This window comes from Anser anser (genome assembly GCF_964211835.1).
Source record: "Anser anser genome assembly, chromosome: 1".
Classification (NCBI taxonomy): Eukaryota; Metazoa; Chordata; class Aves; order Anseriformes; family Anatidae; genus Anser; species Anser anser.
The window spans coordinates 139,851,503-139,868,410 of NC_139720.1; the positions used below are offsets into that span (position 1 = coordinate 139,851,503).

Genomic DNA, 16,908 nt, shown 5'->3' on the forward strand with positions numbered 1-16,908 from the left:
GTGTCTTTGGATTTTAAAGAAACAACTAGCTGATCAGTCACTGTACTCCCCAAAATGAGAGCACTGTATTGTGAGTCCAGGTGTGACTCATGATTTTGAGACTGAACTGAAAATCTCCTTTCTTTCTTCAGTCTGGTTGATGTTCTCTAGCTGGAGAAGCATATCTCCAAATCCTCTTGTGTGTTCCTGGCTGATTATTACTGTCACTGGCCTTTTTGACTACTGGTAGACTAAGAGTTTTATGGGGAGTTGTGGGGCCAACACTCTCCTCAGTAATGGGCAGAAAGTATGAGCTGTGTGCCCAGGAAGGGGGTTTGAGCTCATGAAGAGCAGAGTGGAAAAAAGTCCTGTTCTGACAAATTGTGTGTCTTAAGCTGGAGATAAGTGAGTTAGTGGGAAAAGGAGAGTTTGGACAGGGTACAAGTTGAGTCACATAGAGGTGATTGCAAGAAGGGAATTAGTGAAATATTTGCTCATTTTCATGCATTTTCTAATTTGACTTGGTGAGATGCAAAGCCAAACTGTCTTGAGTTAGTCTCTATTTTCATTCCACCTGGGAACTGATGTAAAATTTTTATATATTTTTGGTATCGAACAAGGCATATTTGAACCCTCACATATCGTATGTGATGGTATAAATAGTTTTTGTTACCCGAAACATCACTACTTTTTTCGGCTTCATATAGTTATTACATCAAGTGCCAAGTGTTGTACAGTTAATTAGAACATGCTCAATTTGATTAGACAGTATCATTACTGAACAAGAGTCTTACTCAAAGAATATCAAAATTAGAAAGTGATTTTCTACTTAAATAGGGTACTTTGGTAATTAACAGAATTAGTCAGAAAGTGCTGTATTGAAAATATTTGCTCAGAGAAATTTTGTATCTTGTAACATTGTTTTGCAAAACAATTTGCATGAATTCCAAACACAAAGGTAACTTACATGGCAGGAAGACACACAAAGTCTTGGACCCAGAGAATACCAGATGTTTGAACTTGTATTTGTCTATGAACCCTGACTAATAAACCTTGTTCAGAGAGAATATATTAATTCTCCTCGGCTTGAATTTACATTATCCCATGCTTCATATTTGCTTGCCGAAACATATAGACATTCAGAATTACATCAGAATCATATTTTTATGTGGTATTTCATTTCCTCAGATAACTTTTTAATAGGAGTAGAAAGGTGGTTTCCCCTCTGTTGCTAAATAAGGTGTCAGACATATACCAAGATGATCAGAAGAAAGGAGGATTTCATGTTTATATTATCTTCATTATAATGCATTTGAAATGAGAACTACTCAAAGCAACTAGCTCTTTCTATGGAAGAGTAAGTAGATTTTTATTTTCTTATGTAAGCTAGCCATTGTTTCTCACATAAAAGATATGGTTGCAATTACTATATTTTTGTTTGTTTACTGCTTGAACTTAGCAATGAATTTTGATAACCTCTTAAAATGATTATTTTCCTGATAATACTTGCACTCAGGGGTATTATATTATTTTAAACAGTATTACATTTTTAAATCACTTGAATAATAACTTCCTAGGTCAATATTTGCAGTTGTTCAGCTTCAGTGAGAGTTACTTAAATAGAGAGACTCAAGTACGAAGCTCACATGTAGCAGTTAAATAGGCAAAAATGATAATGGTTATTTAATGATATTAGTTTTAAAATGATAGTGACTAAGAGCTGCTCTTTGGGATAATCTAGAAAACTTTTTCCTGAAAGAGAGACAATGTTTTGCATTTTTTTAATGTTTTCTTTTGTTGTTGATTTTGGGGATTCATTTCATTCTATATGCCTTGAAAAGTCTAGTAAAGAAAAGGGAAGAAATCATCCTAGGACAGTCTGAAATGGAATTCTGTTTTGTTGTTGTTTTGTTTTGATTCTTTTTTGTTGTCACTGTTGTTTGTTTGTTTGTTTTTGCTTTCTCTTGTAATAGTGTGTAACATATACTACTAAAATATTTGTTTTCAAATTTGTTGTTGTTTATTATTAAGCTTTTTCTATCTGCTGCTAATGAAGGCTGAACAAAAAATGAGAGAGGTTCAAAACTAAGTGTCAACTATACATGTAAATAGTTTCCATAGTAGTAGGAAAACAATCTAATGAATAGCCTTTCCAAAGGAAAAAGGAAAAAGAAACTAAATTATTCCAATCAGTCAAGAAATATTCATATTCCATCTCTAGCATTTTAAGTATATTAATGACAGGCATTTACTTAAGATTTTGTTCCATAATGGTACAGCTGAATTGCATTAAAATACATCACTGCACCACCTGTTTCTAAGACAGGAGATTCAAAAGTCTATTGACCTTGGCAAAAAAAGACCAAATTCAGAGAAATAAACTAAAATGAAAAATGTCATAAACATATCTGAAACAATGATCCTGATATTTTAGAAAGATAATAAGATGATGATGTGGTGGGACTTAGGAATGGTTCAGAATCACTTGATGACATTTAAACCAACCACTTGATTGTCCAAACTGTTCAAAAGAAAATAAGACATCTAAAACAATAAAGAAGGAAGACTATGGTGCATGCAGCCTTTGTATAAATAGCTGGGCCAGACCATCTGAATAACTCAGCTGCTGGTGCATGCTTGCATTTCTGGAGCAGCAATCCATCTCTGCCACTGCAGAGTTGGAGACAGGAGGAAGGACGCAGAAATTAGTCAAACAACTGGCTTAGTTTTCATGTGTTTGTTGAAAATGTGAAGTTAGTAAAATCTCTTTATAATTCTTAAAAGCCTAATAATTTTATTCCTGTATTTCCTTCATTTCAGTCACTCTCTTAACCTTGTTTCCAATGTGGACCTGAATAACACTCTTGATGGTGTGGTTTAGATGACCTCTGAAAATTTAGCATATATTTTTCTAGGAGTAGAGAACTGAAGTTTCTCAGGCTCTGACCTTTCAACTTGAAGCAACTTAGGGGTTATATGCCATCCATAATAATTTGGCAGCCAACTCCGTTTGATGCTTCTTTTTGACTTGCAATGTCTGTGAGCTGGTCATGTAGCTAGTCCATATTAAATCAACCTGCTATCAATACTTACCTGCATCTCTATACTACGCTTTTCCTATCTTGCCTATCTGTTAGGTCTCTTCCATTTCATAAGAAATGTTGGTATATATTTGTGATAGTCTGTGGACATATATTTGTACAGAATGCATTTTTCTGGTGCTTTATACAACAGAGCTTTAACTTTTGAAGGAACAGATGGACTTAGAACCGGATTCACTTTGCTTAACCTTAGTTCGCTAGTGTACTTAAAATCAGACCTGTGGTAGGACCAGGTTCCTGCTGGTCCCTTATTTCCTTCTGGCTTGCATTTCATGGCTGGAGAGAAGTGTTCCAGTTCACACTGCTGGAAAGAAAATATCTCACTCTCTGCTCCTGCCCTAGACTGGATCTGAAGCCTCCTAAAGCACAGGGTTTGTGGTGGAAAGTTTACTGGCTTTATAACAACAATAACTTTTTACCAGAAGGCATCTGCTGAGTTCTTAATGAAAAATAATCTTTGCTAAACTAGAGGCATGCTTCTATTTTAAATTAAAGATATGGTTTTAAAATATATTCTTAATTATTATTGTTATATCATGCAGTTACTTTGCTCCTTTGTCCTGGCAAACTGCTGTACATGAATTCTCTGTCATCACATTATGTGGCACACAACTAGGAGTCCCAAAGCAAGTAGAAGGAGGAGAGGGGAATGAAACAGATTATGTTTTGTCTTATGTAGCATCTGGCTTTTTAGTGAGCTCCGTGACTTTTATAATAGTTCAGAATGCTCTGTTGATATTATTAAAGAATTAAATGATTAATCTCTACTGGAAAAAATGACATTTTCCTTTTATATTGTGCTTTAACGAAAATAAAAGAGCACAATGAAATAAAAAGAGAGAGAGAGAGACTAAGAAAAGTGTTCCACAATACTGTTTGTGAGGATTGGGATTAAGCACATTCATGGAAATAACACTCAGGCAACTTCCATTCCTGAATCCTCTCCAAGGAAAAGCAACACAATGCAGAGTCATTAAAAGTCTTTTAATTTTGAAACATTTTGGAACTAAAATAAATCACCATTAATTTTTGCCATACCCACTATCTCACAGACAAATACTGTGTTTGTAATTCTTCAGTCTCCTTGGAACACAAATGTCAGAAACAAGTATGTTACATTGTAAAAATGAGAAAAATCTTCTGACTGTGGATGGAACTGAAATTCAATGTGGGGCATGCTCCCTTTTGCCAACAGATGACGTATAATATCACTTGCTTTCTAATAGTCATAATGACACTTCTCAGCAAAGAATGGAGTTATTACTTTGACTATAAACTTCCATAGTTTAGACAGCTTGCTTTGGAGCTTTAACAATGTGCATTGCATGTTTCTTGGGAGTATCTGTTGATGGAAAAGAGAAAATACATCCTTTTAAACAGAATATATAGAGATTGAATTACTGAGAAGAAGGAAATATATAAATAATATATGTATATTATATATATATATATAAATAATATATAAAGCAATTTAGGTTTTCAAGGGACTTGTAGATTTTAGCAGTATTAAAACTTCAGGAAAGCTGCTTACACACTAAGCTGTCTAGTAAAATTGCTTGGAGGACCTTTGTATCTCTAAAGAGACTATATATGATAGAAAATATGATGACTATAATGGTACACAGTGTTAGTTTTACTCTGCTGTATCTTCTGTTTTTCATGGGGGCTTAGAAATAACAGAAGGTAAAACAGGTGAACTAAACTCGCATTATATTTGAATGGAAAAATCTGAACAAAAAAGAGGAAGGATGCTTCCAGATTATTCCACTCTGCCCAGTTAGCTTACTGGAGTTTGGAAAGCATCTAGTGTAATCTAAGGTTTTTATTTATTTATTTATTTATTTATTTTGTAAGCAGTTAGTGTTAGTATTGGTCTTGTTGTGTTGGCAACATTTATTTTCTAAGGACATCAATTGTTTCTCAATGTTGTGATATAATACTGGTGCTCTGAGCTATATACAAATATTGTTCAAGTTACTAACACAAAGTGCTTGCACATTTTTTAAAAAAACAGAAAAAAGACACTTTTTTTTTTTAAGACTCAGGAAGTCTAGCAAAAATTAAAGTGCTCAAATTAGTTTTTTAAAGCTGTAATGGTATAGAAGGTCTGAATGTAGAATTTCCTTATGTGAATGAAGTCTCATACTCCTATTCTTGACTTTGTAAAGGCTGCTTTCTCTTTATAAAAGTGTGGATTTGGCCAGCCCCTCTGGGTGCCAAAATGTACCAATGTGTAGTAGATTACTCTCTTCTGGAAACTAAGAAAAGATCAGCCTACTTCATGTAAAATGAGAATAGCATGTGATAGAGTTTCAGCTGTGTAAAATGAGTGTGTCCATCTGCAGATGGCCATCTGCAACTTTCTCTTATGTAATTAATAGTTATACAAGTTTCAGGAAAAGGAAAGTGTTGGGAGCAGTCTCAGCTGGCCATCCTCAATGCAAGAGCTTCCTCTGCTCTCTGTGTTCCTGGCTCTTACCTTGGCTGAAAGTTGCTGCAAGCGTTCTTGAAGAAAGGATGTGACTGGAGCGTTCAAACATGGTTAGTTCACTCTAGGTATTGTTAATTAGAAAGCAAGCAGTGGTAAACTTTGGAAAATCTTCTGAGTTGCTTTGGGTTATTGTATCATTAATGTCAAGAGTAACTAAATCTTTACTTGAAGCTGCAACTTAACCTGTTGGAGACCCTTACACGGGTTTTATGCCATAGGGCATTTAGATGTAGAAAAGCCAGAACTCCCACAGGTACAGCAAAGCTGGGCAAACAGGGGAATCCACAGTGTCATACTGTTATGTTGGCTTTCCAGCTTTTGGTTATCTTCCAGAAGAAACTCTACAGATGGTTTACATGGGGGTCACTTGATTTGTCTGTTTGACTCCTGATCCAGCACACCACCTAATTTTGTTTTCTGCATTATGGCATTATTCCTCTGCTTAAGCAAGTAATGTAAGCCTAAGAGATTTTTCAGCTATTGGCTTGTGTATATCTCTATAATATCATCCTACTAATTTATATAAGCAAGGTAATCTGGTTTTGTATGCTCTATAGATTTAATAAAACTCATTCTGACACACACAGAGGTCTTAGTCTAGCTTCCTTTACATGCTGTGACTCCAATGGACTTATTCAAAGTCATTCTTTTTCTCATTTAAATGTAGGGTATTTATGTTGGTCATGGGGCCCTTAAAGCTAAATGTGGAAAGTTACTGTTTTTTCCCTATTGTCAGCTAGATATGAGGTTCTGAACACCTCATGCATGTTAGTAAATTAGTCATACTGATTTATTAGCTTAAAGGGATATTAGAAGAACAAGAAAAAATGAAAATTATCTTTCACATATTTATTGGTGATATGTTGCTCTTCCCCAGTAAAATGTCACTGGTAGTTCTGTGTTTTCAGGATTGTTTCTGTATTTGAGCTTTAGTTTCCTGGGTGTCTCCAGGATTTCATCATTTCCTATTGGAGGTGTGTGTTTGGTTCTAACAGAAAGGCCAGATGCTCTTGTCATCTAAAAAGTGGTGTTTTTCTTCTTTAAATAATCAATTACAACATTTTTTTTTAAACTACAATTGACATGTTTTCCATTTTTTTTTCCATGGTGTTTCATACAGGTTGCTAGCTTACTATGTATGAATAGCTTTTGGATAGTTATCAGAGTCTCTTGTTCGGACAGTCTCGTATTTTATCTCATTTGTACCACAGAGACACAGACAGATACTGCAACAAATATTCTATCAATGGTCATTTGAGTCTGCCAGGTGGAGCTGGCAGACTCTTTTGCAATGAATGAACTTTTTCATTTAGATCATCAGAATTTTGGAAGGTCAAGGAAAAGCCTATTACTTGTTCTGCACATAAGAACAGAGGTTTACAGCGAATGTTTCCACATGTTCCAGACTGTAGGAGGCAAAACTTAACACCTTTTAGATTTTCTCACTGATTTTCCTAATCTCAGTTTCAGTCCTGTTAGTGACTCTATGGGAAATCTTGGCATAGACTCAAAACAGATAGAATATCACCCAAAATTGTAATAATTTTAGCAATCAGAAGAAAATGGGATTATAGGTTTTGTTCTGTGATTTCAATTACACAGTAACACCTGTGTATGGTAACTAGTAGGTAACTACACTGTAATTTTTATGTAATTCTAGACTATATGAAATTCACAGAAATTTAATGTTGCATTAATGCTCACTGGCAGCTTTAGCCACCTGTTTTCTGAGGTACAACAGGTGTTAGATTTGAAGGGGTCATGGGCATGTTATAAATATTTTTTAGGTGTTTTCTTTAAGTATAGGAAAGTATAGTTAAGTCTGTACTTTCCTTTCAGGTAAACTGGATCAGTATGTCAAAGACTTGGAGTGATGGAAAGGTTGACACAACAAAAATGACAGGAAATCCGGTCTGCATTGGAAGAAAGGCAGAGAAGAAATAGAATGACAAGATAGCGGCCACAGATAGGATAAAAGCAGAGAAATTAGTGAAAAGCATAATTCTTAGTTGTTTTGAGAGTAAAGCAGACAAGAGATTTAAAATATTTCCTTTCAGTTTCTACTCCTTCCCAAAGCCAAAGGGGGTGAAAAAAAGTAAAGAATTAATCAATAGAGTTAATAAAATTGTATTTTTTTTTCAAAAAATTCTGAGCATTTTTTTTTTTAACAATTAGTATGAAAAGTCAACATAATCTTTCCAGAAAATCTCTTTGTAGGAGAATTTGACAGTAAATAATCACAATGAAAATGATCTATATATCTAAGAATGTTAGCAGAAATAATTTATAAATCTATAATGGTTTTATAATTTATAAATCTATAATGTTGTGTCTCATTTTATTCCTTCACTCCACCCCAATATTTCACTATGCTATTTAATCTTAGCTGAGGTATAGAAAAAGAATTTTCTCACTGAGCTGTACTGTGTTAACTATGACTTACATAGACCTATACAAGTTTTGTTAACTAGCTGATTTTTTTGATTCGTGAGGGTTATGATATTCTTTTCATTAAGATCCATGAATATTGCAGTTTTACCTTATTGTCGGGATGAAATATAGATGAGTTACTTAGCAAATTGAATTGTGAAACTACATTAAAAGGTGTAACTTTCATTCAGAAATAACCTTATGTATCTTAAAAATATACCTTATCTGAGTCTCAGTTTTGAAGCTGCTTTTGTAGACATTTAGATGTACTTTTAAAAAAGAGCTTGTGTTTATCCAACTTCCAGAGCAAGGCACTGCATATAATGAGAGAGTGTCCAAGAATGAGGTGAATTACCCACCATCTTTCTTTTGTTAAATATTTTCAGATGGCATGGCAATCTTCAGATGTGCAGATGATGCTTTTGTACCCTGTGCTGAATAATGGAGGAACAAGTGGGTGGGTGAGAAGGTTATACCTTCTAAAGAACCTTCAATGAAACAGATATGAAATGAGAAAAGCAAAATTTTAAGCCTGATGCAAACTCCACCAGTATAATGTGAACTGTGCACTGGAGAAGAGGAGGCTCAGGGGCGACCTTATTGCTCTCTACAGTTACCTTAAAGGAGGCTGTAGAGAGGTGGGGGTTGGTCTGTTCACCCACGTGCCTGGTGACAGGACGAGGGGGAATGGGCGAAAGTTGCGACAGGGGAGTTTTAGGTTGGATGTTAGGAAGTACTTCTTTACCGAAAGGGTTATTAAGCATTGGAACGGGCTGCCCAGGGAGGTGGTGGAGTCACCATCCCTGGAGGTCTTTAAAAGACGTTTAGATGTAGAGCTTAGCGATATGGTTTAGTGGAGTACTTAGTGTTAGGTCGGAGGTTGGACTCAATGATCTTGAGGTCTCTTCCAACCTAGAAATCTGTGATACTGTGATACTGTGAAATTGTGAGTGCAAGCAGGAGCAGAAGTTTTTAGCTTTAACTCTTACCCCTGGCTACCACCAGCATTCTTTCATTGCCAGTGGTTTGGTCTTGGGAGTTTTATGCTGTTGCTTTCCCAATGAGGAGCAGCTGAAGGTTCCCCATTTCCTTGGAGGTGTTGTTCTTCCACAGATCCCCCTGAGGATGGACAGGCTGTGTAATTTACTGGATCAGAAATGTCAAGAAGGTCATGCCTGTAGGTATGGTTTTTACAGGTAAGAGTCATGTCATGTCCCAAGTCAGGCAGAACAAGGCACTGAACTTGGGTCTTGTACATCCCTGGTCCTGCTGGCTCTTGAAGCATGACAAACTAGAGCTGCAAGGTACAGTAAGAGATCAGTTTGTTCAGAAAAATACAATTCAGACCCTAAAGGGTTCACTATTAGTATTTAGCAAATACAATTAAATAAACATATAAGCTAAGAAAACTATAATATTCACATCAATAGGTACTCATTAAAATGGGATTTATCCCCAGAATAATTCTACAACAGTTTCCTTTTCCTCTAAGTATGTACAGGTCCAGATCTTGCACTGAGGCAGGATCAAAAATAACTAGATCATTAAAAGTAAAAAGCTTCTCTTTCCTTGCTGTTTTTGTGCCCATGGTTTGACTTCTCCTAATGCATACTTCACAGCTATCTTTACAGAGTTTTGTCTTGTACATTTCAAATTCTCATTTTAATTTGTTAAGAACATGCTGAATTCTGTTCTCCACAGAGTCTGACATCTCTCCTGCACTGAGGTGATTTGCAAGCTCTTCACTACTGGATCATTGAAGTTATTAATAAGCAAAACTTTGCCTAAGACAAATCCCTAGGGCTTCTGCTGGAACTGTTCTCAGTATCTCGCACTGAACTAACATCTGCATGTTGTGTATATTTAAGCTGCGTGATTTCATTTGGATTGCAGTTTTATATGTAAACTTCTGTTTAGAAGAAAAGGAGGGAAGTCTGGGGTGAATGATTCTATCACCTGTCCCTTCCTTGTGCTTCGTCTCTGAAGTAGTGAAAACTCAGTGCAGTCTCCATGAGCTGTGGAGAGTCAGGGCAGTGCAGCACGTGTGTTTCTCCCTGTGTGCAGTGGGCATGAGGGATGAAAGGCTGCCCAGTGCAGGGTACATCTGTCCTCTTTCCTTAGTCGGTATATAGAAATGTCGTATCAGATATGCTGTTGGTACAGGGTCATGAAAAAATGCGTTTTTATGACAGAGGCTAATTAGTGTTTCTTACTAATCTGAAGTTTTAGTTCAAGAGAAGTTTTTAGGACTTCTAAGCCCTGCTGATCGTTTTTCCTGGACAGGAACAACAACTGACATGTTGCTTTTTGACCAACGTGTATGCAGCAAACGAGCATTTATGGAAAGTAATCTTCACATTGTTTAAAGCATGTTCTTGTATTTGATGTAACTAAAGAAAATGTAGGTGGCTAAACATTACGTCATACATAGGCTGGGACAGGATTTGTGTCTTTGATGCAGTGCAATAGAACAACGGGGCACTGAACTGACTTGGGTAATCAACTAACTCTCCAGTACCTAATACTCACTGAGCAAGCTTCATCTCCTCTCTCCCTGGTGCACAAATTCCACAGTGAATTTGATACAATTACATTTGTGCTCAGGCCAGTGGGCCTGAGGTTCAGGCCTCAAGTTGAGGGCTAATTGTCTATGCAATGAGAGTAATGGCTTCGTAGCTGGGCCCTGTGCAAACATCCATGCTAAATGAAGTGAGGTACCTCCCCAGGGTGTATGTGGCTCTGGCTACTTGCTTTGACTCCCACTCTGAGTCAGGGCATAATTAAAATGCCTGCATATTTATATGTGGTCCTGTATAACTCATCCATTTTCTTGCATGAACCCACCCCCTGCCCCGGACCTGGGGTTAGTTTTTCTGTTCTCTTTTTCATGGTCCAAGAACCACTAGATCTGTTTGGATTCTCCCCTCCCCTTGCCAGTCTTTACAAAGGCATTATGTTGCCAGTCACTGCTGAGCTGCTGTGCATTCCCCATGGAGGTTTGTTAGGCTGTATTAGTACAGATTAAGATCTACACTATCCCCACTCCTCCCAGTACCAGTTCTTTGTTTGCTAACTATGAGGTCAATAAAATTCTGTTTTCTGTCAAATAACAACCTGTTTTCTTATGAGAGCTGTAGCAATCTCCAGTTCACTGGCCTGTCATGTGGATACAGCTGCAGGGAACGTTCATGAGATATATTAAAGGATGTAGGAGGATTTTATAGCCATGCTATTTTATTCCCACAGCCATAGCTGTTTTTGATTTTTTTGCCCTATCTGGACACTTTTATGTTAGTGAAATTAGGGAGGCCTGGAGGTCAGATATGCTGAGAGAAGGAAGGACTCTGAGCAATTGTCTAGACATCAAATTAATTTTTTTTTTCTTTTTAATTTTTTTTTCTAAAATAATTCCAATGGATTTAGCTTTCCCTCTTCTGTTTTGTAATATTATCAGCTTGATCATTTAGTATCAGCTTGATCATTTAGTGAATACTGAATACGAAAAGATAATGGTAAAGAGCTGATTACTGACTCAGCTCTTTCCAGTAATGAGTTGTTCAAAAGCAAGGATCTAACCATTTGAACTTGGAAAGAAATAACACTTACCTGCAGTATAGTTACGCATGTTCATCTGAACAAAAAAAGAAAAATAAATGAGCACTTCCAAATATATTGCAGACTTCTGATGAAATATTTGAATGCTGTGAAAATCCTATGATCCTTTCTAACAATTCTTCATATTTTTCAGCACTCGAACAAACCCAGTCATTCTTTCTTCTTTCTTCTTTTCCAATTTCAAATACCAGCTTCATGTTAATGCATTTGAAGCTAGAATACCAATAATAATGCCTCTTACATGAATGGCAGAAGTGGCTGGCACACCAGGTCCTAAATCCCAGAGAGGCAGAGGAGACGCTAGAGCCAGGCATTGGAATTGTCCTTCTGGTACAGGCAATATTTGGTCATGGACATGGGGCAATGCCAGCTTCTTCTGGGGGACATCAAGGAGACAGAAATGAGATGATCCTTATACATTATGCATCCTTATACATAAGCACTTATACGTTTTCAGCCTTGCAGGTGTTTCCTTTTATTTTCTTGGTTTGCCTCTATTTCTACCAGTACATGGGATGGGTTCACTTTGATAGGAGGTCAAGAACAGCCACATAGCCATCATTATGGACAAGCTTGTTCTTCACTAAATAATTTCAACATTATCTTTAGAGTGTTTGAATTTTATTGGTTTCCTAATTGTTCTGTCAGCTTTATAGGTCAGTGTGTGTGTGTTGGCTGTGACCCTGTTTCCTGAAGAAATTCTATTGTCTGTAACTTAAATGAATGACTGTTAAGGTGAGAGTTCCTGTATTCTGTTGGTCACAGCTATGCTTCTTTCTGTCAGTTTTTCAGCAAAACAGCAATGAAAAAAAACACACCATGATTTATGAAAATCACAAGGTTTAGAATAACATTGGAGCCGCAGGTAGAAAGAGGAAAGGCGATCAGACTGCAGTGAGCCATTGAGAAGTTTAATTTTAATTTTATGTGAGTGGTTTCATGTACTGAGGAAGTGGTGGCCAGATTTAATGCACCAAGAAGTCCCTTTTAGCTGTAGCTTCCTAAGGCAAGAAGCTATTCATCCACTCAAGCTCAAGAATGTTGTCCTCCTATCATCAACAAATATGTACCTGGAACCTTACCAAGGATGCCTAACAAGCAAGGCAAAAAGGCACAACTAATATACCCATATATAATAAGCAGGTCTTACTTCAAGGAAGAGAATAAATGAAATGCTGCACTTCAGAGAACATTACCATGCTCTGATGAGGTTTATGGAAATTAATGGCTGAACTTGACATTACATAAGGAGGGTTGTTTGTCACAAAATCATTTTCTCATCTCAATTCTCCTTATAATTTTAGTAACATAAAAAAAAATAAAAGTGTGATCAAAAAAGTGGTACTTCATAGTCTTTCAGAGCCATACAACAACATTTTTAAGTTTTAGAAAACTCACTTCTTTTCACAGATGTGCAAGAGTCTTGTGAGCAGGACTCAGCCAACCCCATAACATCCTTTCTAGTTGTCCATTTCTGCTCCCTGTGTTTGTCAGTCTAAAGAAAGATATAAAAAAATGGTGGGTATGGTGTGAAAAGCTTAATCTGTGATGAAAAGCAAATAGCTGTTTTCAATACAACAGCAATGTTTTAGCACTTTTACAGCTGTCTGGGATTTAATGTTCAAATCTGTTAAACCTGGTGAGAGGTACAGGAGAGGAATACCATCTGTATGTGACTACAGCTCGACAGGGAAATGATATAAGGAGTTTGAACCAAAGATTGTTATAAAGCACCATACTCAGCTAATCTGAAGTGATACTTACTGAATGATCTATTCCAACATTGCCTAACTTCTAAGAATTGTTATTTTACCTGTATAATTGCTTATTGTCTGGGGAAAAAAAAAAAAAAGTAAAAAGAAAAAGAAACAGCTGGGCATGCCAGATTCTGAGACAAAGTAAATTGGAAGAGATGCACTGAAATAAATGAAATTATGTTGATTTTGTCCACCTATCTTTTAAATAGGCCAGCAGTAGAAATATGAAATTGAATATTAGATTCCTTGACCTTGTAGTGATCTCACAGTATAACCATGCTTTTGGCACTGCTATAAGCATATTCCAGGCTTGGAATGTGCAGGATAACTTGAAATTCCTTTTCATTATGTACTTGGAGAACAAAATATTGTATTGTTATTGATCTTTTTTTTTGTTTGTTTGTTTTCTTGTTGTTTCAGGTTAGGTTTCCCCATGATGATTGTGTCTTGTACCATTGGGATGTGCTATCTTCTTGTTGCTCATGTTGTAGTAGGTTGGAACTCATAGTAATTTATACTTTCAAGACTCAAAAAAGCTTTCTGTTTCATTTGGTTTGTTTGTCAGAATACGAAGAAGATACGTAAGAGGAAAAAGGTGTGTAAAAAAAAAAAACCAACACAAACAAAAACAACCAACCAACCAACCAAAAAAAACGCGTAAGTGGTATTGATCAAGATGATCGTTTTGTCAGGTTTGGTCTTTCTTCTTCTGTTCTGTGAACAATTTGCAGAACAAGACATTCAAAATTGAAAGAATACTTATATTTGGTTGTGAAAAAAGTTACTGTGCAGATGAAAGGGCACCATCACAAGTGAACATGTTGTGCCTAAAAGTTTGTATTGACACAATCTGAGTAGTCGCAGATGAAAAACTCATTCACAATAGCAGATGTTTGTTCATTTCTTTTTAGGTCTTAATTTGTCTTTGTCAATATATTTAGCTATTTGTATTAAAGTAACTAATATTCAAGTTGTAATGATAGACAGTTAAGCAGAGAGTCTGTACGCTATGGAGGATGTATCATTATCTATGTTTAAAAATAAATACAGCTCCTGAAAATGTGCTGTGGAAGGAGTTATTATTTTGGGTATGAAAATGCATTCTATGGAGGCTTTGTTTTTCCTTCTAAAGCTCCTCATCAGTGTTAAACTGTTTTATTTTTTTCTTAAAATAAGCAAATGCCCCTCACCTTACCAAAGTACAGACATAAAGTGTGATAAAGCACCAGACATTTTCCATTTAATTATTAAGTCGCTTCTGGGATGGAGTTTTCTAAGTCTTTAAATAGGTTAATACACTATATGGAAGAATGAGATCATACTTTGGCTCTGGTTTCCTTCTCTCTGATAATAATGTGTTAAACTATATATATTGTTTTGTATAATTGAATGCCAGAACAGGTCAAATTTCTCATTATGAATATTAAGTCCTGTGAGAGATTCAAGATTTCAGTCTGCAGCTTCCAATACCTTTGTGGGTTTGGCCTAAATTAGAGGCAGTTCTGATTTATCTTGAGTCAGAGAAATTGGCGACCTGGTGGGTGCAACCCAAGTGAACAGAGCTGACCTACAAGAAGCCAGTAGAAATGAGAAAATACAGCTTTTACCTGCACTTAGTCTTTGGCATAGCCTGGTAAGTGAGAGAGAAACAATCTCTCTCCCACAGAGGGTATGAGGTTAATCAGATACCTCATTTTACTCATACCTAGGTTGTATCCCTTACCTAGATGTTTTAAGCCTGCAATATAATATTAAGTGGGTGACTGGAATAAGTCACAGCACTCATTCAAAGAAAGGCTGGCTCCCACCCCTCATGGTAGATTCAGCAGTAGTAGAGGGACCATGTGGAGCAGAAAGAGAAAAGCTTTTTCCATTGCTCCCAAACCTTTCACTGAGACTTCCATCCCCATCCACACTTGAGCCCCCTGGAGTGGTGAAGTCTGCTCTGACTGGGCTGTTGAGAAACCTTGAGGCTGCTCTAATAGTGAATAGCTGTAGATCAGAAGATCTGTAAAAAGATGAGCATAACCTCCATTTTGTTTTATATATTTAAAAAAATAAAAAATAAAAATAAAACCAAACAAAACCAACCCTTCCAACCCAAACAAACAAACAAAAAAATAACCTGAACCAGAGAAAAAGAAACAAAACTGTGAAGTGTCTGAACGAAAGAGAAATGAAAACAAATAAAAGACCCTGAAATTCGCTCCTTTAGACAACTTGAAATTGAATTTGGCCTGTCTCCTTCTCAGTATGGATCTTCTTCTTATTATTTTTTATTTTTTATTTTTTATTTTTGTTTGTAAGAGCAGTTTACTCAGCAATTAGTGGAATTCTGTTGCAATTAAAGAAACATTTATGCTAATCAGCTTAACGTTGATCCCTGGTTAAAAATAATCACAAAAATTTTATAGCTCTCAACATTTCTCACATTGGAACAATCTTGATACAGCCACTGGTTATGCATGACCTGCTGTATTAAGCCCTAGAGAATGCAAAATAAGGAGTCTGTTGAAATAATTTGTTCTTGTCTGTTTTTTTTTCTTTTTTCTTTTTTTTCTTTTTAATTTGTTTTTTTTTTTTTTCTGACTCACCAGATTTAAGGCTTTAGTTCTTTTTCTATTCCATTAAAACGCTGTCAGTACATAGGAGTACAAAAATAAGACGGTGGCCCCACAACACAACTTACAAATTCTTTATTGTTCTTTTTTAAAGAGTAAAAAACAAAACAAAAACAAACAAACAAACAAAAACCCTAATCCTGCTCCAACTCATGCTAATAATGCAATCACACTAGCTGACATGAAAATGTATGTCTGCATTTACAGTTTGCTGGAAGGAGGAAGATGGAAGTGTGGCAATTCATTTACACTCACTCATCTTAGCAAATGTTCTGGAATACTTCAGTGCAAGTGAGATCTTGCTTGCTTCAGAAGTGAAACACCAACAAGACTCAAATAAGATTTTATTTCTCTTACATTACTTGTCCTGTGAAGAGAAAGGAAGCAGGGCACATGGAGTACAAAATCATAATGCTCATGCTTTTAGGTTAAATTCATTCTGCTTCTATGAATTTTTTGTTATGGTATAATGTTTTCATGAGGATTTCCTCGAGATAAACTGGCTTTCCTTCCCTAAACATCCTTGCTGCTTCATTTGCACAGGAAAGAGCTCACTGAGAGCTCATACGACAAAGCAAATGGTAAAAAGAAGATAAAATTGTTTGTTTGCACAAGCCTTTGTGTAAGTGTAATCTAATGTTCAATAACCAGAGAAATAACAGTGATAAACATGTTTTTGTGGCCTCTTGCTGTTGTTTCTCACATTAGTAGACGATCTGCTAAAATGAAAATTACCCAGGTACTTCAGATCATTTCAGGGTAATGAAGTATATTTTTCATTGACTTCCGTTATAGTTATCAATGTAATCTGTACAACAGAAGGGCACAAGTTACAGTGACTATATCCGTGAAAAAAAACTAGTGCATAGGATCCTGTAGAAATGGAGTGAATTTGAAGAGTGTGTGGAATTAAT

General features: G+C 36.1%; 1 protein-coding gene across 5 annotated transcripts in view; it reads left to right on the forward strand.

Moving 5' to 3' along the window:
• OCA2 (OCA2 melanosomal transmembrane protein) overlaps positions 1-14,516 on the forward strand; it is a 207,237-nt gene extending 192,721 nt beyond the window's left edge. The window contains exon 24 of one of the 5 annotated variants that reach the window (XM_083805752.1): positions 5,462-5,618. In XM_083805752.1, the coding sequence (XP_083661878.1) occupies positions 5,462-5,603 (142 nt within the window). In that variant the 3' untranslated portion in view covers positions 5,604-5,618. Of the gene's footprint in view, positions 1-5,461; positions 6,312-9,114; positions 9,140-13,793 lie in introns of those variants that run through there. The other 4 variants (XM_083805754.1, XM_083805755.1, XM_083805753.1 and 1 more) reach the window with 4 other exon arrangements.
• Positions 14,517-16,908: the final 2,392 nt, after the last annotated feature.